This window comes from Saccostrea cucullata, unplaced genomic scaffold, assembly GCF_032062105.1.
Source record: "Saccostrea cucullata isolate Sc308-1 unplaced genomic scaffold, CSIRO_AGI_Scuc_v1 ctg4020, whole genome shotgun sequence".
NCBI lineage: Eukaryota > Metazoa > Mollusca > Bivalvia > Ostreida > Ostreidae > Saccostrea > Saccostrea cuccullata.
Window position 1 is genome coordinate 27,322 of NW_026931844.1, and position 21,774 is coordinate 49,095.

A 21,774-nucleotide genomic window follows, 5' to 3' on the forward strand; every position below is an offset into this window, starting at 1 on the left:
AGGAATGTTTATTCATTTGTTATTTTACGTGAATTTCTCTTTACTTGCACAGTGATAATACAGAGTTTTTAATTAAAGAGCATTACAGAGCTTCAACTCTCCACTGCTTTATACAACGTAAACAACTGTTTCTTTTGTGGGAAACCATGGAAACAATTTAAGAGTGAATCATTACGATAAGTTTTATATGATAAATCATTGTCATGTTTTATTGTAATAATGGTCATAGATTCATTGCAGATATTTGATTTTCTTTACTTGTATGTTCAACAATTGCGCAACAAACAGATTGTCATTTGTATCTGTACACAGTCCCCAGGGTTGACTTAGTTCACAGGCTATGTAACGGAGGAACTGTCCATCTTGGTCTATGAGGTGGACACAGTCATTTTTAACATCAGCTGTAAGGATGTGACTCTGACTGTCTGTGGTGATTCCTCGTGGATTGAATGGTTGGTACTTTGGAGCAGGAATATGTCCAGTGTACCTGAATCTCAGTTTCCCGGCCTGATTGACCACTACTACTGCTCTAGCTCCACTGTCGGACACACAGATATCCAGGTTTTTGTTCTCTGTTATATACTTTCTATAACTATCAAAGGAATAGAGAGGTCTACCTTTATCATCAAACTGAATGGTCTGTTTCTTTGTTGAGCCAGTGTAACGGACAACTTTTGCTTGTTTGTAATCATCACTGTCCATGATAACCAGGAGGTCACCAGAGGAGGTACTACAGACACTGCGAGTTCTCCAGTTCCGTATTCGGATAACCTTCTCTATCTTCTCATTCTTCATAATGTTCACAGTTCTATCACTGGTATCAGTATAAACTAGATCTCCACTTTTTGTCACTGCTATGTCAAATGGTATTTTCCATGACTTGGTTCTGACTGACTTGAGTAGTGATCCCTGATTGATGCTGAAGAGTTTCATGGTGCTGTCATATCCATTTGTCCAGATTTCTTCATCACTCAGACAGACCACATTGTAAAGGTTATCTCTATACCCAGTGTCTATGGTGGTGACAGTCTCTGGTCCATCAAGCAGCTGTTTGACTGGAGGAGAGGATCCAGCTTCTGGTGATTTCTGTGTTGTCTTCATGCTGTAGCCATGTTCATCTGTTTTTAAAGAATTTGATGATAAAGCTCCAAATATTTTACTTAGTTCTTCCCAATGAATTTTTCCTGGAATGAATTTGGGTAACAGTGGTATCATTTTGTGTGGAAGATTTATGTATCTAGATACATTAGACTTGACACTAAATAGTTTTGACAAGTCATTGGTGTCTATTGCAGTTTCAGTTGAATTAATTTCTTCTGTGATGTCAGACATTGTCTTGTTTATTTCATTCAGTTGTTTCTGTAAAGTTTGTAACTGTGTGTTTTTCATCTCATCAACTTCAGCTTTAAGTTTCTTGACAAGTTTGTCAATTTCTCTGTGCCAGTCCTCCTCATGTTTTATTATGGCTGTTGAGAGATCTCCATATTCCTTTTCTAACTGACTCATTCTATTTTGTACATTAGAGGCAATGTCCTGGTAGGTTGGATAAATTGTGTCAATTAATTCATTTCTTTCCTTTACAATAATATCCTTCTTTTCCTCGAGAACTTGCAAGACTTTAGATAATTCATGACCTAAATGTTGTTTGGATGCAAGACAGCTAAGACAGACAGGAATGTCACATTGTTTACAGTACATTTCACATCGTTCTTTGGCATGAGTTGTACATCTAGGGTAGAGGGGAGTGGATTGCCTGTCGTGAAATTTGACAATCTTGTGATCTTTATATTCACCTGTTGAGATGTGTTCTCCCACGCAGGCTTTACACAGGTTGACAAGACATGTTTCACAGTGCATCTGTATCACAGCGGTCTCACACAGGTCACATCGCATCACATCCTGGGCACTGGTACGGGGGTCCATTGTATTTCGTAACTGAAACATAAAAATTTCAATAAATCAAAAATTATACATTCATTGTCTGAATTTGAGGGCAACACGCATTTTTATGGAAATACAACATGTAACAGGTAGATAAACAAACTTTACAGATAAACATGTAGATAGAGGGCTTTTGGGAAGGAAATTTTCTTTCCCTTAGTTATAAAAGTCTGTAATACTGAATTTTTATACTTTCAGATTTGTTTTCATATGCTCAAAAAACTTCTGAATTTCTTACCTGACTTTAGTATGGTGTCCACCCTTTTGATCAAACTCCAACTGAAGTCTATCTGTTATGTACTCTGATCACGTGATACACCTGTGTTATCTACCTGTCAGGTGTTTATACTTCCAGGTCCAGAGAGGAATTTACTTTCTACAAGTGCATTTATACTTGTTTTATAAAGTTCGTGTGATTTTTGTTCTACAGGTCAGAAAATAGAAGAGTATATGTCATCTTTCTATTTGTCTGTTTGCGTAAGCAATTCTTACAGTTTTGGCTGCTTAATTTTAATATAAGTTGGCATGCCACACAAGTAGACTACACTAAGATACATAATTGTCCCCCAATTTTGCAAGAGTGAGGTGACATTAAATCTCATTTGTTTGACCGTCTGTCAATTTGTAACAAAAACTTTTACCTCAGGTTGGTCATATCTTTTGAATGAGAAGAGATGGGAGTTTCATGTGTTTGACCTGTGACAAGACCTTTCTAAATGCACTAAGATTTTCTATTCCTTGACCTTGACACTGGAGTTTGGCCCCCTTCTCAAAAATATATACTTTACACTATATTGGCCAAAACTGTGGAATGAGGAGAGATTTGGCTTTCGTGCTACACATGTGTATTACCTGTGTCAAGACCTTTCTAAATAAACTTTGATTTTTGATGTGACCTTCATCTTGAAATTTGACATACTTCTCAAAAACTTTAACGTTGATCATTTGATTTAGAAGACATTTCACATGCATATTATATGTGACAAGACCTTTCTATACACTATGATTTTTTACCCCATAACCTTGACCTTTACATTAGACCTACTTTTCACAATTTTTTTTATTTTCCGCATAATCTTTTACAGAAAAGAGAAAGGGCTTTCATATTTGACGTGTGTATTATCTGTGACAAGATCTTTCCGAATATGTTATGATTTCTGACCCCTTGACCTTCACCATTGACCTAATTTTTCGAAAAAAATTGGTGATTTCTTCTGAATGCCATATGATAGGGCGTTCATGTTTGACACAATATGCCATAAATAATGGCATATCAAAAAGATACCGAATGTGGGGGACCCCAGTTCTTTGAATTTGCTTATTTTAATTTAATTACAACTTTTTTTTTAGCTAAAGTACAATAAATTACTCTTACTTGTAAAATTGAAAATAGTTCCCAATACATTTCCTAACGAAGTCAAGTATCAATATTATTGACGACTGAAGATGGAGTCTCTCAATTTTTTGGGGGAGGGGAGGGGGTATTAGACTGTTCATTTACCTTACATCGCTGTCCATTGAGCCACTTTTCCTGCATAGAGATTCTGTCGTTGTCACTAAGACCTGCGTGGTAGGATAAAGCTTGGATCCCAGATTTACTCAGCTCTGCATCTACACATGTACCGTGTCACACTCCTTTCTATGAACATTGGAAATGTAGATATGTTTTGAACAAAGATGTAGAAAACCAAGCAGAAATAAATGCATATAAGTTGATTATGCTTAAAAAACAACAACAACAACAAAAAGAAGTCTGTGAGCCAATGCTCACTTGTAAGACCCCCGAACTAATGTGAATATACATTATCAAGTAAATATACACAAGTTTTCTTACGGGCAGATGCATGGAGAAATAGGAACTTTGACATCGGATTTGAACAAAAATAAATCCCACCATATGGCATATCTCAGCAAAGAATGTGCTAAAATTTCAATCATCTGCGATGAGTATTTACTGAGAAAATTGAGACGAAAATTTGTTATGTTATGTAGGTACGTACAGACACGGATAAACAGGAAAAATTTCAGGCTAAAATTTCAAGCATTTTCGATGAGTAGTTGCTGAGAAAACTGCATTGAAAATTTATAATGCATGGAACGGACAGACGCATGGATAAACATGGATAAACAGGAAGTTGACAACAGATTTGAACAAATACAAATCTTATCATTAAAATACCTCACCTAATCATGACAAGGAGCACACGGGAGGAGTAACAGGTTTGCAGAATATGTTTGGCACCTAAACCAACCTCTGTTTTCCTTTCATGTCTCTTCTGCCTCTGATTTGCATAGTTTTGATGGACTTATGAACATGATTACTGTTTGTTATCTCTCTATATCTCTTTACCTAAGATGTGTTCCTCTATCAAGCTTTCGTCAATACCAGAGTATTTGGTTAAATATCTCTCTCTCAAGGAACTGTTCAAGTTTCCAATTCTCAATTGAAGTCACAAAAAAATAACAACGAACAAACAAGAATGCACTCAAATTAATGATTAAGAAATTGCTTTATTCACAATTTAATTCATATCAACTCTCATAAATAAATGTTTATTTCATTCACATTTAAAAGTAAGTACCAGCCCCACCACCAAGAAATGATTGCTTAGGTTGTGGGACTGGCATAAGTCCTAAGCAACCCCTGGAATTATTGGAGACACCTCTAGAACTGTTTGATCCAGCCCTCTGGTTTTTTCCAGCACTCGAGACCTTCTTGGATGACCCTCTGGAGAACTTGTATGCTGAAAATTTGCTCCCTTTGTCAGAAAATCCACTGCAAAATTAAAGTTAATTCATTGTAGATAAAAATTTAATTATACATGTAGTTTTAGTGTTCATTTAAAATTAATGTATGACTATAATGTCAAGCATTTCAGGTTTACAAGAATTTATTTGCTTACATTTGAAACTAGATTCAATTTAGTTAACTCATGATTGTTCCGTTAACTTTGTAAGAAGATACACAATCATTAGTATTATGTAAAATTATAACACTTACATATTCAAACATCCCCCCTTTCATTTTAACTTAAGTGTTCATACCGATGTTATGTATGAGAGTAAAGTCTACTTTGAAAGAATATTCATGCATTTCATAAAGTAAGATACCCTGTTGAACATTCAATTAAAATTAGGGTCATTTTATTACATGTACCCTTGCTCTGCCCTAGTTACAGATATCAAAAACATTACACGTGATGCAGGAATGTTGTAGTATGCATTGAGAAAACATTTCTAAAAACTTCAAAGGAGACTCTTACTTTAATACTTACAGGATGGTATATGTTCATCTTAAAGAAAAACTCAATCCATTGATAAAATATCTAAATTTCATCCCCTGCCTGAGTCAGCGGTACGTGATCTTTAATAAAGCTCTGCCCCTTGTTTTCCCCTATACTGGTTTGTCTCTTACCAAGAATTCCCTGAACCTGACTGGCTTCTAGCTCTCCTCTTCTTTCTTCAAACCTCTCTATGAAGTGAAACAGTTTAATGATAATTAATGAGTAATCTTTCTGTCTGTGTTAGATGTAAATAAATGTAACTAATCAGTGATGTTGTAGAAGTACCTTTTTGTTGCCCCTTCTTTCTATCAGTGTTAGATGTAAATAAATGTAATAATCAGTGATATTGTAGAAGTACCTTTTTGAAGGAGCCCCTCTTTCTGCCTGTGTTAGATGTAAATAAATGTAACTAATCAGTGATGTTGTAGAAGTACCTTTTTGTACACCCCCTTCTTTCTGCCTGTGTTAGATGTAAATAAATGTAACAAGTCAGTGATTTTGTAGAAGTACCTTTTTGTAGGCCCCCTCTTTCTGCCTGTGTTAGATGTATATACATGTAACAAATCAGTGATGTTGTAGAAGTACTTTTTGTAAGCCCCATCTTTCTGCCTGTGTTAGATGTAAATAAATGTAACTAATCAGTGATGTTGTAGAAGTACCTTTTTGTAGCCCCCCCCCTCTTTCTGCCTGTGTTACATGTAAATAAATGTAACAAGTCAATGATTTTGTAGAAGTTCCTTTTTGTAGCCCCCCTCTTTCTGTCTTTGTTAGATGTAAATAAATGTAACTAATCAGTGATGTTGTAGAAGTACCTTTTTGTAGGCCCCCGTCTTTCTGCCTGTGTTAGATGTAAATAAATGTAACTAATCAGTAATGTAGTAGAGGTACCTTTTTTAGGCCCCCCTCTATCTGTCTGTGTTAGATGTAAATAAACGTAACTTATCAGTGATGTTGTAGAAGTACCTTTTTTTAGGCTCCCCTCTTTCTGTATGTGTTAGATGTAAATAAATGTAACTTATCAGTGATGTTGTAGAAGTACCTTTTTGTAACCCCCCTCTTTCTGTCTGTGTTAGATGTAAATAAATGTAACTAATTAGTGATGTTGTAGAAGTACCTTTTTGTAGCCCCCCCCCCCTCTTTCTGCCTGTGTTAGATGTAAATAAATGTAACAAGTCAGTGATTTTGTAGAAGTACCTCTTTGTAGCCCCCCCCCCATTTCTGTCTGTGTTAGATGTAAATAAATGTAACTAATCAGTGATGTTGTAGAAGTACTTTTTTGTAGCCCCCCCCTCTTTCTGCCTGTGTTAGATGTAAATAAATGTAACTTATCAGTGATGTTGTAGAAGTACCTTTTTGAAGCCCCCTCTCTTTCTGTCTGTGTTAGATGTTAATAAATGTAACTAATCAGTGATGTTGTAGAAGTACCTTTTTTGTAGGCCCCCTCTTTCTGTCTGTGTTTGGTGTAAATAAATGTAACTTATCAGTGATGTTGTAGAAATACCTTTTTTGTAGGCCTCCTCTTTCTGTCTGTGTTAGATGTAAATAAATATAACTAATCAGTGATGTTGTAGAAGTACCTTTTTGTAGTCCCCCCCCCCCCCCCTCTTTCTGTCTGTGTTTGGTGTAAATAAATGTAACTAATCAGTGATGTTGTAGAAGTACCTTTTTGAAGGACCCCCTTTTTCTGTCTGTGTTAGATGTAAATAAATGTAACTAATCAGGGATGTTGTAGAAGTACCTTTTTGTAGACCCCCCTCTTTCTGCCAGTGTTAGATATAAATAAATAGCTAATCACTGATGTTGTAGAAGTATCTTTCTGTAGCCCCCCCCCCCCTCTTTCTGCCAGTGTTAGGTGTAAATAAATATAACTAATCAGTGATGTTGTAGAAGAACTTTTTCGTGGCCCCCTCTTTCTGTCTGTGTTAGATGTAAGTAAATATAACAAATCAGTGATGTTGTACGCCTCCCTCTTTCTGCCTGTGTTAGATGTTAATAAATGTAACAAATCAGTGCTGTTGTAGGCCATCCTCTTTCTGTCTGTGTTAGATGTAAATAAATACAAATCAGTTATTTTGTAGAAGTACATTTTTGTAGGCCCCCCTCTTTCTGTTTGTGTTAGATGTAAATAAATGTAAATAATCAGTGATGTTTTAGAAGTACCTTTATGTAGTCCCACGTCTTTCTGCCTGTGTTAGATGTAAATAAATGTAACTAATAAGTGATGTTGTAGAAGTACCTTCTTTGTTGCCACCCTCTTTCTGCCTGCATTAGATGAACCTGCTGACTCGTCTACAAAGTAGGGAGACTCCCACTCCGGAACATCTGATTCCATCCCCTCCTCCTCTTGTTGTAAATCTACAAAGGGAGATCAATCAGAGGGTACAAAGTAAGATCAACTAAATGTACAAAGGGAGTTCAATACATACATAATGGGAGATCAATCTAATGTACAAAGGGAGATCATTCAAATATACAAAGGGAGATCAATTAATAGGTAGAAAGGGAAATTAATCAAATGTACAAAGGGAGATCAATCTAATGTACAAAGGGAGATCATTCAAATATACAAAGGGAGATCACAAGTAGTAGAAAGGGAGATCAATAACATCATACAAGAAGAAATCAATATAAAGGGAGATCAATCAAGTTATAAAAAGGAGATAAAGCAAACCAAGTAAGATTAATAGAGATCATTAAAAGAAGATTGAAGTTCAATCAAACTAAATATGAAGGAAACATCAATAAAACAATTTAATTTGAATTTCACTTGACAATGCTGAATTTCTTTTAAAAATAGTTTAAAGTCTTACAAAAAACACATTCAATTCAAAACCCACCTCATTTATAACACAATTTGAAATCTTTGTCACAACTTGGAATATGCAGATTAGAGTAATTAACATACTGGGGAGGATAAGTTGATAATTCTTGGTGATTTCCAGATATTTCTCAGCTCCATATTTGTTGACTTTGGCTTTTGGCAAACAATCTATACTTTCCGTCATTTCGTCTACAGTCAATGGTGTCTTTTCTGCCAACTGTCGCAGTGTTAAAATCGGTAATACAGTTGCGTAGTTACGTAGGCCATGCTCAACAGCTGTAAAAAAAATCAGATCTATATGTTTCATCTTTTTTAATATACTATAGACGTACTTTTTTCCACGGGGTCATAATTCCGCGGAATCTCAACGGATTTCCTAAACTGTCACTATATGCCTTGCATTTTATATTAAGTACGCTTGGACAAATTTCTGCGGAAAATTTGTGAGCGCGTACAAAGTGTATATTAATTCCACGCGGAAAAAGGTACTTCTACAATAATCAGAAAAGAAAGTTTAAAATAATTTTTAGCTTTTTAAAAAAAAAAAACCTTTTTCACTTAATTTAGATGATTCACTGGTTTTCTATTATAAAGCTTTCCAAATTTTGTAAACTAGGCTAGTTTTGAATTAAATTAATACACAGAGGAGAAATTCAAACTAAACAGTAGAAAGATGACCAAATTTTCTAAATGTACAATCTTATACATTTTGCACAAAAATAGATTAGTGTGTTTCTCATCATTATACCCATTCACATATTTATCTTGAGAAAAGCATTTGTTTTCATGGCTTAACGTTCTCCCGTTTACTGACCGGTTCTTTACCGATCTTAGCCACTTCAGTTCTCTTCCTACTGCCCTGTACCTGTAACTCCACCTGCAAAAAAGAATTCATTAATTTTCAGAAAGAAAATAATTGTGTAAATTTCATCTACGTTTTCGTTATTAATGAATTAATAAAACAAATTGCTTGCAGTACAACAGCAGTGACATCTCCTTTTTTCAACTTGATAGAAATGAGAAAAGAAACATTGATAAATCTAATTATTTAAGATAATGAGGGGGGACAAAATAAAGAATCTATATGAACGTAGTCAAGACTATCTGCATTTCACATATGAACCATTTTTATTGTTGATTTTTTTAATCACAAGATATTTTCCTCCATACGTAATACTGTTTGGGAAGTCCCATCTTGCGTTTTCCCATCATCACGTCATTGGCTTTAGGTCCGAGCCTGATATAACAAGCTGTGGTGTCTGCCGCAGTAATTTTTAAGTCCTCCTGTAAAATGGCTTCGATAACTAATTTTCTCAGCAGTCTTTCAGCATCAGCCCTGCTGTAATTTTTACCACGACCATGAAGGGGTATCCTGTCATGACCAGCATCAGAAATTTTACCAGTCTTAGCTCCTTGAAATGTGCAAATTGGTTAGCATAATTATCATATTTAATTATATGGCATGCACGTATAATAACTAAATGCAAATATTTGGTACAAAACTAAAGCATATACATGTATATACATATGTGTGAATACGGATTAAACAGTGGTAAAGTTGGTTTGGCATTTACTGTAACATTAACTGAATGGAATGTTGATAACACTTTGCTATCTTATGTAACACTAGAAATAAGTCGCATGTAGATGAATTCAAATTACTAAAACACATAGTGTATACAAGGAAATAGTGACTACAAATGGTTTCTGAGAAAGATTCTTCTTTTCCTCTAAAAATATCCACAAAGTAGATAAGGGTGTAGTCGTTTCCCAGTCTTCCATTGACGGTCAGATCCTTCACACACTTCACAATATCCTTGACATCATCTGTGACATCACGGAGTTGGAAGGACTCCTTAATATATAAGAATCAATAATCAATCATCCAAAACTGCATACCAAAACAATTTATATAAGTTTTAGATACAGATGTACAACAATTTTTCTAACATCTTGGTACATGTTAATTATTCAATCTGGAATACATATTTGATGTACCTGTATATGTAAAAATACATGTCTTTCGATTCCTTCTTTCCAATTAAGTTTCATTCATTCATTCATTTATTGAGAAATTACGCATGTATTTCAAATAAATGTCAGGTATGAAACAAATATAGAGCAAAAACTTTCATTACTGCAATGTAGCGCTGTGAAATATGTTGCGTGAAAATTCAGATAAAAGTTAACAGAACATAAATAATTGTCAGTTTTGAGAATTCCTTTGATATTTTGTTTGATACTGTTCTAAAGTAATGAATATATGCGGAGCCAGTTCTATTGAAAACCTAAGCTTACACTTACATAAACTATAATTACATATATTATATACAAAAATCCAAGCAAAACAGAAAATAATTCTTACCTTAGACACACCATTGTCACAGATAGCTCCACGGAAGTTCCCACACTCCTCTCGATTAAAGTCTCGTTCTCCGAAGTAATTAAGCAGCTGTGATCGTCGACAGTCGGCCACGTTCTCACAGTATTGCACCATTCTGAAGAGGTTGTCTATATGAACTCTCCTGGAATCAAATGTGGCTGCCTGATCCACTGTGAAGAATCAAAACACTCTTCACATAATGAAGTCAAAATCAAAATGTGGGGATTGATTCTCTGCAAAATTCAACATGTTATCTCAAAAATCATGGGACCAAGAAAAATCTCTTAGATATCCGAGGACTTGAGATACCAACTATAAAACAATTTTAGAAATAAATGGTTGAAACTTCAAAATCCTTTCAATATATATGCATGATATTCAAACTCATGAAGTTCAACTGTATCTAATGACCCTCTAACTAGATGTATATAACATAAAAATTAATGTTATATGTATTCTTTTGACGTCCTGGTACGTGTAGTACATTATAACAGACCCCTCCTACTTACTCTCTATAATCTTCCTCAGGCTTTTGATGTCCTGGTACGTGTTGTACATTATAACAGACCCCCTACTTACTCTCTATAATTCTCAGTCTTTTGACGTCCTGGTATGTGTAGTACATTATAACAGACACCCCCCTACTTACTCTCTATAATCTTCCTCAGTCTTTTGACGTCCTGGTACGTGTAGTACAGTATAACAGACCCCTTACTTACTCTCTATAATTCTCAGTCTTTCGACGTCCTGGTATGTGTAGTACATTATAACAGACCCCCCCTACTTATCTCTATAATCCTCCTCAGTCTTTTGACGTCCTGGTACGTGTAGTACATTATAACAGAATCCTCTACTTACTCTCTATAATCCTCCTCAGTCTTTTGACGTCCTGGTACGTGTAGTACATTATAACAGACCTCTCTACTTACTCTCCATAATCCTCCTCAGTCTTTTGACGTCCTGGTACTTGTAGTACATTATAACAGACCCCCCTACTTACTTTCTATAATCATCCTCAGTCTTTTGACGTCCTGGTATGTGTAGTACATTATAACAGACCCCCCTACTTACTCTCTATAATCCTCCTCTGTCTTTTGACGTCCTGGTACGTGTAGTACATAATAACAGACCCCTCTACTTACTCTCTATAATCCTTCTCAGTCTTTTGACGTCCTGTTACGTGTAGTACATTATAATAGACCCCCTACTTACTCTCTATAATCCTCCTCAGTCTTTTGACGTCCTGCTATGTGTAGTACATTATAACAGACCCCCCTACTTACTCTCTATAATCCTCCTCAGTCTTTTGACGTCCTGGTACGTGTAGTACATTATAACAGACACCCCTACTTACTCTCTCTATTCCTCCTCAGTCTTTTGACGTCCTGGTACGTGTATTACATTATAACAGACCCCCCTACTTACTCTCTATAATCCTCCTCATTCTTTTGACGTCCTGGTACGTGTAGTACATTATAACAGACACCCCTACTTACTCTCTATAATCCTCCTCAGTCTTTTGACGTCCTGGTACGTGTAGTACATTATAACAGACCCCCCTACTTACTCTCTATAATCCTCCTCAGTCTTTTGACGTCCTGGTACGTGTAGTACATTATAACAGACACCCCTACTTACTCTCTATATTCCTCCTCAGTCTTTTGACGTCCTGGTACGTGTAGTACATTATAACAGACCTCTCTACTTACTCTCTATTATCCTCCTCAGTCTTTTGACGTCCTGGTACGTGTAGTACATTATAACAGACCCCCCTACTTACTCTCTATAATCCTCCTCAGTCTTTTGACGTCCTGGTACGTGTAGTACATTATAACAGACACCCCTACTTACTCTCTATATTCCTCCTCAGTCTTTTGACGTCCTGGTACGTGTAGTACATTATAACAGACCCCCCTACTTACTCTCTATAATCCTCCTCAGTCTTTTGACGTCCTGGTACGTGTAGTACATTATAACAGACCCCTCTACTTACTCTCTATAATCCTCCTCTGTCTTTTGACATCCTGGTAAGTGTAGTACATTATACAGTGGGCTAGCTGTTCGTACCTCCCGGCTCGCCCCGTCTCCTGATAAAATCCCTCCACCGACTTCGGCAAGGAGTAATGGATGACAAATCTGACATCCGGTTTGTCAATCCCCATTACAAAGGCAATTGTGGCACATATGACCTGAAAATGCATATAGAGTCTTGATGCTTGTGTATCGAACCAATTATCAAAATTTATTAGACAATTACCTACATTTTTTTTTTAGGGGTGTCAACAAATAGTTGCCTGTTCGACTATCAGTTAAATTGACATACTATCAAATACTGCAACATCGTTCGAATATACAACTGTATATTCAAATATCATACGAATTGACTAGGAAAATTAAATATTTTCACAACTCTAACTTAGACTCTGAACATTTCTAATCATTTAATGTTTTAAGACAAATGTTCATTCTTGACAAAATGTTAATTAATGTTTGGAAGTGAGTGCTCTTTTATGCAGCTGAAGTATGTTGTGGAATTGATTATTTATTTTAGAAAACAAAAGTAACAACATGATATTTTGTTTCTGTAGCATTCTACCCATTGTAAGTTTAACTTTTTTAGGCTTTCATACAATTGAAACTTGCATAAGTTCAAAAAGTTTCTTTTGTGAGAAGTCATGGAAACAGTCTAAGAGTGAATCATTATGATAAGTTTGATAAGATAAATCATTGTCATATTTTATTATTCTATTGGTCATAGATTTCACTGCAGATATTTGATTTTCTTCACTTGTCCCTTTCCCCATTGAGCAACAAACAGATTGTCATTTTTATCTGTACAGAGTCTCAGGGGATATCTCAGTCCACAGCCTATGTAACGGAGGAACTGTCCATCCTGGTCTATGATGTGGATACATTCGTTGTCATAATCAGCTGTAAGAATTTGACTTTGAGTGTCTGTGGTAATTCCCCGTGGAAAAAATTGTTTGTTCTTTGGAGCAGGGGTGTGTCCAGTGTATCTGAATCTCAGTTTCCCCGCCTGATTGACCACCACTACTGCATTAGCTGCACTGTCAGCCACACAGATATTCAGGTTTCTATTCTCACTTATATATTTTATATAACTAGATGAATAGAGAGGTTGACCTTGATCATCAAACTGAATTGTTTGTTTCTCTGTGGAGCCAGAGTAACGGACGACTTTTGTTTGTTTGTCATCATCACTGTCCATGAGAACCAGGAGGTCACCAGAGGAGGTACTATAGACACCTTTAGGTATCCAGTTCTGTAGTCTGATCACCTCCTCTATCTTCTCATTCTTCACAATGTTCATAGTTCTATCACTGTTATCAATATAAACTAGATCTCCAGTTTTTGTCACTGCTATGTCACGTGGTCTGTTACTTGACTTGGTTGTGATTGACTTGAGTAGTGATCCCTGATTGATGCTGTAGAGTTTCATGGTGCTCTCATTTCCACTTGTCCAGATTTCTTCATCATTCAGACAGGCCACATTGTTAAAGTAACGATTATACTTAGTGTCTATGGTGGTGACAGTCTGTGGTTCATCAAGCAGCTGTTTGACTGGAGGAGAGGATCCAGCTTCTGGTGATTTCTGTGTTGTCTTCATGCTGTAGCCATGTTTATCTGATGTTAGAGAACTTGATGATAAGGCTCCAAATAGTTTACCAAGTTCCTCTTGCTGATTTTTTCCTGGATTGAACTTGGGTAACAATGGTGTGATTTTGTGTGGAAGATTTCTGTACGTGTGTACATTAGACATGACACTAAATAGTTTTGACAAGTCATTAGTGTCTACTGCAGTTTCCATTGAATTAATTTCTTCCTTGATGTCAGAAATGTCCTTGTTTATTACATCCAGATGTTTCTGTAGAGTTTGTAAGTGTGTGTTTTTCATCTCATCAACTTCAGTTTTAAGTTTCTCGACAAGGTTGTCAATTTCTCTGTGCCAGTCCTCTCCATATTTTGTTATGGCTTTTGAGAGATCTCCATATTCCTTTTCTAACTGACTCATTCTGTTTTGTACACCAGAGGCAATGTCCTGGTAGATGGGGTAGATAGTGTCATTTAATTCAATTCTTCCTTTTATAATAATATCCTTCTTTTCATCCAGAACTTGCAAAACTTTAGATAATTCATGACCTAAATGTTGTTTGGATGCAAGGCAGCTAAGACAGACAGGAATGTCACATTGTTTACAGTACATTTCACATCGCTCTTTATCATGAGATGTACATCCAGGGTAGAGAGGAGTGGATTTTCTATCTTTAAAGTCCACAATTTCATGACGTTTTGATAGCTCAGCAGAGAAGTGTTTTCCTACACAAGCTGTACACAGGTTGGCTAGACATGTATCACAGTGCATCTGTACCACAGCGGTCTCACACAGGTCACATCGCATCACGTCCTGGGCACTGGTACGGGGGTCCATCGTATCTTGTAACTGAAGCATAAAAAAATCAATATATTAAAAATATATACATTTATCGACTTAATTTGAAGGCAACATGGACTCCAAATAGATAAACAAGCTTTGAAGATAAACATGTATCGGTAGAAAAAAATCATTATCTTATACATACAAGGCATTGTAGGAAGGAAATTTTGTTCCCCTTAGTTCAAGCTTGTAATACTGATTTTCAATACTTTCAGAATTGTTTTCATACGCTCAGAAAACTTGTAAATTTCTTACCTGATTTTAGTAATGGTGTTCACCCTTTTGATCAAACTCCAACTAAAGTCTATCTGTTATGGACTCTGATCATGTGACACACCTGTGTTATCTACCTGTCAGGTGTTTATACTTCCTGGTCTAGATAGGCATTTAAATACCTTCAACAACTGTTCAACTGTTTAGTTTTGACCTGATTTTAAAATAATTTGGCATGCCACACAAGTAGACTACACTGAGATACATATAATTGTCCCCCATTTTCGCGAAAGCGAGGTGACATTATATCTCATTCATCTGTCTGTCTGTCAATTTGTAACAAAAACGTTTACCTTGGTCATATCTTTTCATTCTTTTGAATGAGAAGAGATAGGACTTTCACATTACATATTATGTGTACTAGGCCCACCTGTGACAAGATCTTTTAAAATGCACTAAAAAGATTTTTTATTCCATGATCTTGACATTGGAGTTTGACCTTTTCAAAAATTTATACATTATACTTAATTTGCCAAAACTTTGAAATGAGAACAGCTATGATTTTCATACTAAGCATGTGTATTTCCTGTGTCAAGATCATTCTAAATACACTTTGATTTTTAACTTGACCTTCACCTTGAAGTTTGACCTACTTCTCAAAAACTTGAACACTGGTCATTACTTTTGATTTAGAAGATTTAGGGCTTTCACCTTTCATATGTATTTTACATGTGACAAGGCCTTTCTATACACTATGATTTTTGACCCCATGACCTTGACCTTAATGTTTGGTCTACTTTCACAAATGTTATATTTACCTCACAACTTTTTTAGACGAGATAAGACTTTTCATATTTGACGTGTTTTATCCGTTACAAGATACAGGTAACTCTCGATACCTCGAAGTCAGCGGGATCGAGAGAAAACTTCGAGAGGTCAAGATTTCGAGATTTCAAGAGTCCGGAATTTTCCGGGTTTGTTGACTGGTTTTGAAATTAGACTTACCGGATGTAATAATTGTCATGCAGTTCTAACATTTTACATGTGGTTTTTATAAAACAACGGTATGTTTTTGTATTGTAGATAAATGTTCATTAAATTGAGTAAATGAAAAATGTACTTCTTCACTTCATGTTTATTTATTTATTCTTTTTGATACCGTACGGACGTCAAACTACGCATTCGTTAAATGAAAAAGACATTTTACCGCGTCGTACACAGCATAAATGACTACTTCAAACATGATCATTAAACGTTCAACGAAGTTCTGTAAGTATTTGTGCAACAACAGTCGTAATATTGACATTGAGGCTGTTTCTGCATTAATTTGTCATATTTCGTTAAACTCTGACACTGACTCGAAATAAGAATTAAAACTATTTAGTTTTTCGTTTTGTTTTCTATTTACTATTTTTCATTGACAGCGCTTCTCCGAATTATCGTAAGACAGTTGATGATAATTATTTTAAAAGCATATAGGCAACATATGATTAATTATAAATCAATTATCACCTAGCAGTATGTGTCACCTGAATAAACATCCCGTTTCTCGAGACCCGCATCTTCTGCCTGGGGCCATTAAATGTCCAGGTAAAGTCGCTAATTATGTAACATTGTATACACATAGCCACTTCGAGGTTTCAAGGGTAAAATTCCAATAGAATATGTATAGCTGGACTGCATTTTGACTTCGAGGGATCAAGGGTTTCGGGAGATCAAGAGTTCGAGAAATCAAGAGTAAATTTGCTTGGTTGTATAGGGGAAAAAATCGGGACCAAAGACTCACTTCGAGCGATCAAGAACTTCGAGAGATCGAAGTTCAAGCCATCAAGAGTTACCTGTATTTCCGAGCATGCCATTATTTCTGACTCACCTAATTTTCCAAAAATTTGTGAGATTACTTCTGAATGACATATGCTAGGGCTTTCATATTTGACACAATATGCCATAAATAATGACATATCACGAAGACATCAAGTACTGAGGACAAAAGATGTGGTCTTCACTGTTTTTTTTTTTTTTGGGGGGGGGGGGGGGGTATTAGACTGCTCACTCACTTTACATCGCTGTCCATTGAGCCACTTTTCCTGGATAGAGATTCTGTCGTTGTCACTGAGACCTGCGTGGTAAGATACAGCCTGGATACCTGATTTATTCAGCTCTGAAGCTACTGTGTCACACTCCTTTCTGTACACAGGTTAAAGACAGATCCACATTAAAATTGAAGCAACCAACTAAAATGAGATCCTTTGATCCGCTCACATAGATCGCTACACAATGATCTTAAGAAATCTTATTCAGGGTATTCTCCTGGTGACCTTTCAATTATCAAATCAAATGATCACTTATAGGAATTAAGTATCTCAGAAATCTATTGCATTGGTCTATTGATTGGTCAAAATTCTAATGAATGATCCTTTGTGTATTGATCCATGTGAGCGGATCAAAGGATCTGATTTTTATCAGAATGAAATTGTAGCTGACGAAGATCAAGCTCAGAATTTTCATACCAGAGTCGTTAAATTTAGTGTTTACCATTTGTAATACTCATTATTTTCCTAGTTAATGGCAAATCTATTATTCCTAAATTTTATGTTTACAATTTCTAGAGAAGTCATTCCTTTTTGAGTTAAACTGTTGTTCAAATTAATTTTTACAACTTCTTTTCTGAGTTAATTTTGAATCTATTTTGAGAACCTGAATTTAAAAGTTCTTTCAGTGAATCCCAGTTTAAAACAGAATACTGACCTGGAAAGACAATACACAATGCCACATTTTCCTGGAAACTGTTCCTTTATCAGTTTTGTCACATCTGCTGTTAGTGTTGACGGTTTCTTAGGTTCAACTCGGAATTTCAAATTTGGGCGATTGAAGCTTTGAACAAAGCTGTCAAAAAGCAATCAAAATACATACATGTACAAAACGTATGCTTTTACATTTAATATATTGAAAACTTAAAATGTTAAAACTGACAGTTACCAGTTTGGATTCTTCATTCCCAGCTGATAGATGACATCCTTGCGGACTCTCATGTTGGCAGTGGCGGTCAGTGCCATCATAGGAACCCCAGGGTACTTCTGTTTCAGGACCCCCAGCTTCTTATAGTCTGGCCGGAAGTCATGGCCCCACTACAAAGACAAATTCTACCTAAAATTCTCTGGTGAATAGCTTGGTAACATAATTCATCAAACACATAGGCTTTGATTTTTTAATGATAATTTATTTTAAAGGAGAATTTTTTTCACAGATTTTTCATTTCCCCTTTACATTTTGCAATTGCAAGTACAAGTAAATTCCCTTGTTCCTAGTTTTATTTTCACAGATTTTTTGTCTTCTGGGTAAATAAGGCTCTGATAGATTTCCCGGAATGCTAATTTTACCTGGCTGACACAGTGTGCTTCATCAATAACAAATATAGTCAACTTCCCTCTTCTGTGTAAATTGTCCAAGCTACTCAACAGCTTAGCACTGGCTGAAATCTACAAAACAACACATCAATATCATATAGGTACATGTATTAGGTACTTTAAACAGCTCTGATTTAAATACAACTCCTTTGATCTCAAACTCAATGGTACTAAGAAAAATATTTCTAGATATCAGACACTTTAAGATATCAAGGGTAGATTATTAAATAAGAAGATTGGACTACAAAATCACTTCAACATATCCATGGTATTCAAGAAATTAGGTTTGAGATAACAAAGTACAACTGTACATGAAGTTCAATACTGTATAACTCGTAAGTCTACTTCATACAAAATACATGTTCCTGTATCTGTCATTTTTAGTACACATGTACCTTTTCTGGTGTGACGTAGAGTAGTGTGATCTCGGGGGATTTGTAATACAGTTTTCTGTAGATCTGATCAGATTGATTCTGGTCCATGTCAGATGAAAGCTGACCTGCTTGTATCTGTAAAATGTCAAAAAAGATCCTATAGGTTCAATTAAAAAAAAATAATTTGGGTATAGTATTCTTAATTTGATCAAAACAACTAAGACAAAATCTACATGAATTGAATTCATCAATTAAAAAGAAGTATGTTATTTGGCAGAAATGGATTTTTTAGCAAGTTAGCATAAATTTGATTTGTTTTTAATAGCATTTTCTGAATGTGCTCTATCTAAATATTAAAAATATTTCAGCGATATACTTAATTTAGTGAAAATTGCCTTCTGTTTCAGTGCAAAGAAAAAATACCCAGCCAAATGTAATACATTTTCAGTAAGTCCATTACTACACAATGCACTATCGCACGAATATTCAAATTTCCGACATTATTCAACCTCAACATACAATAATTATAGCCATGGACCACTAATCCACATTGACTAAATTAAACTTACATCCATGGAGCAGAGCCTTGCAACCTGGTCCTGTATGAGGGCCTTTAGGGGGGATATAATGATAGACACGCCCCCGTCACCAGGGCAGGGAGATGGTATTTACACAGACTCTTACCGCCCCCTACAATCAGAAGTGTAACACTGATCAACTAGATTAATGATAATTCAAAATATATTGTATAAAGGAATGCATTCAATTACCTCATATTTAAGGTTTACCTTCATATGATAAGCCATTAAGTGAAAAGAAAATGATTTTTGATCCCCTGATATTTTAACCTGCATTTGTACATAACTTCTTTTAGGGGGGGGACCATACCTATAATATTTTATTATTATGTGTATAGGAAGGGTCTCTTATGTGATACATGTATAGAATACAGTCAACCAACTTGGGACTGAGGAAATACTTCCGTGATATCAGAGCATTCAAAATATCAGATAACTAAAGATATCAGGGGATTCAAGCTATCAGGGGTGAAATACTTAGAGAATAAGTTATTGGGACTTCAAGATCACTTTGACATATCCAAGGAATTTTAGATTTTAGTGTTTGAGATATAGAAGTTCCACTGTATTTTATACCTCTAGGCATGAGAATAAAGCAGTCATTCCTAACAGTGCAGCATTGATAGCCTTGAGTTGGTTAGTGCGGAATTCACGTAAACCAAACACCTGGTTAAACGTCTCCCTCATGATCACACTGTGTGGGAAGTTATAGCCGTCAAACTCCTTGTTTTCCTCCTCTTCTCTCTTCCTGGTGCTGGGTGGGGAGACTGCAACAATACCCAAAAGTACAGTGTGTGAAGGATGAAACTTGCATATACATGAACATATTCATAACCTTCATTCAGGAACAGTACACTTTTAAAAATTGATGCTGGACTGAAATCTATCAGGGGTTATTTCTTCCTTCTATTCATAGCTTAAAAGAATGAGTAATATTCATTAATTTCAGAAATTTTCTTTCCTGCAGCATCATGATTTTACAAGCAAATATAGTCATCAAATGCATTTAATTTTGTCACAGTTTCAAGGAATTTATATCCCTAAGAACAAAATTTGTGATCATATAGATCTATTTTCACATTTGTTGTCTTGGTAAAGATAAGGGAGAGTTGTAATTATCTGCTTGGCTACCTTTTACAGAGTAAAGCCTACTTACCAAAGCTCTGATTGGTGCTCTGTCGTCTAGCCGTCACAGAAATCTGTGGTAAAGAGTCGGACTGCACATTCTCTGTAAACTACGAGTCAAAGTCGTCAGGGGCAAACAGTTCCTCAGGAAACTGATCGATCAAATCAGCCTCATCTTCGGAATCTGGAACACTGGTGGACGGTTTGTCCTGTCTAGCTGGCTGTGTCTGTATCAAACCACTGTCATTATTTAGTTTATAGTCAAAGCTAAAGTCTGTGGTTGACACTGCTTCAATGGTAATTATAGAGTTCCCAGCTACTGATTGGTTGTGTGAAGTACCAAATGAGTGTCCTCTATCATTTGATTGGTTGAAATGAGAGGTAGATGCTGATTGGTTTAAATATGATGTATCTGATTGGTTCATAAATGAGGAAGCGGCTGATTGGTTGAAATTCATCACAGGTGGCTCTTTGAAAGAAGAAGTGGGAGATTTCTTGTTGAATGAGCTGATAAAAATGTGATGTGTTTGAGTCAATTTAGCATCCTCCTCAAAGAAGCTGTCTCCACAGGGTATTGGGGAATTAAAACCATAGGGAGTGGTTTTCTTGAAAGAGAAGGACCTACTGGGTCCAGAACGGACAGACGAACGCCAGACAAAATGTGATCAGAAAAGCTCACTTGAGCCTTCGGCTCAGGTGAGCTAATAATGATTCACTCCTCATGGAACGCCTCAGCAAAGAAAGTGCTAAAACTACAAGCCCTTGCGATGAGTGGTTGCTGAGAATATTGTGACAAAAATTGGTTATATATGGTAGAGACAGACGCACGGATAAACAAGATGACACTGGATTTGACCAGAAACAAATCCCACCACATGACATGCCAAGGCATGACAAGGAACACAAGGCAGGTGTGCCAGGTTTACAGAATATGCTTGGCATCTGATCCAACCTTTTATTTCATGTCTCATCTGCTCCTGATTTGTTTAGTTTTAACGGACTTTTGAACATGATTAATGTTTTTTCTCTATATATTTCATTTAGAGAACCTAACGGTATTTGGCTACATACAAATCTCTCAAAGAACTGTTCAAGTTTCAAATTCTCAATTAAAGTCAGGAAAAAACCCAAACAAGAAAGAACTCAAATTAGTGATTAATAAATGGCTTTATTAACAATTTAATTCATACCA

The 21,774-nt window shown here is 35.9% G+C and overlaps 1 protein-coding gene and 1 pseudogene across 1 annotated transcript; both read right to left on the reverse strand.

Moving 5' to 3' along the window:
• Positions 1-96: 96 nt before the first annotated feature.
• On the reverse strand, positions 97-2,307 carry LOC134233676 (E3 ubiquitin-protein ligase TRIM71-like). The gene is made up of 2 exons (XM_062715662.1): positions 2,180-2,307; positions 97-1,935 (listed from the first exon to the last, which is right to left on the reverse strand). The coding sequence occupies exon 2, from the start codon at positions 1,921-1,923 to the stop codon at positions 232-234; it is 1,692 nt and encodes a 563-aa protein (XP_062571646.1). The 5' UTR covers positions 1,924-1,935; positions 2,180-2,307; the 3' UTR covers positions 97-231.
• Positions 2,308-7,755: 5,448 nt separating this feature from the next.
• LOC134233679 (recQ-like DNA helicase BLM) lies at positions 7,756-21,217 on the reverse strand (annotated as a pseudogene).
• Positions 21,218-21,774: the final 557 nt, after the last annotated feature.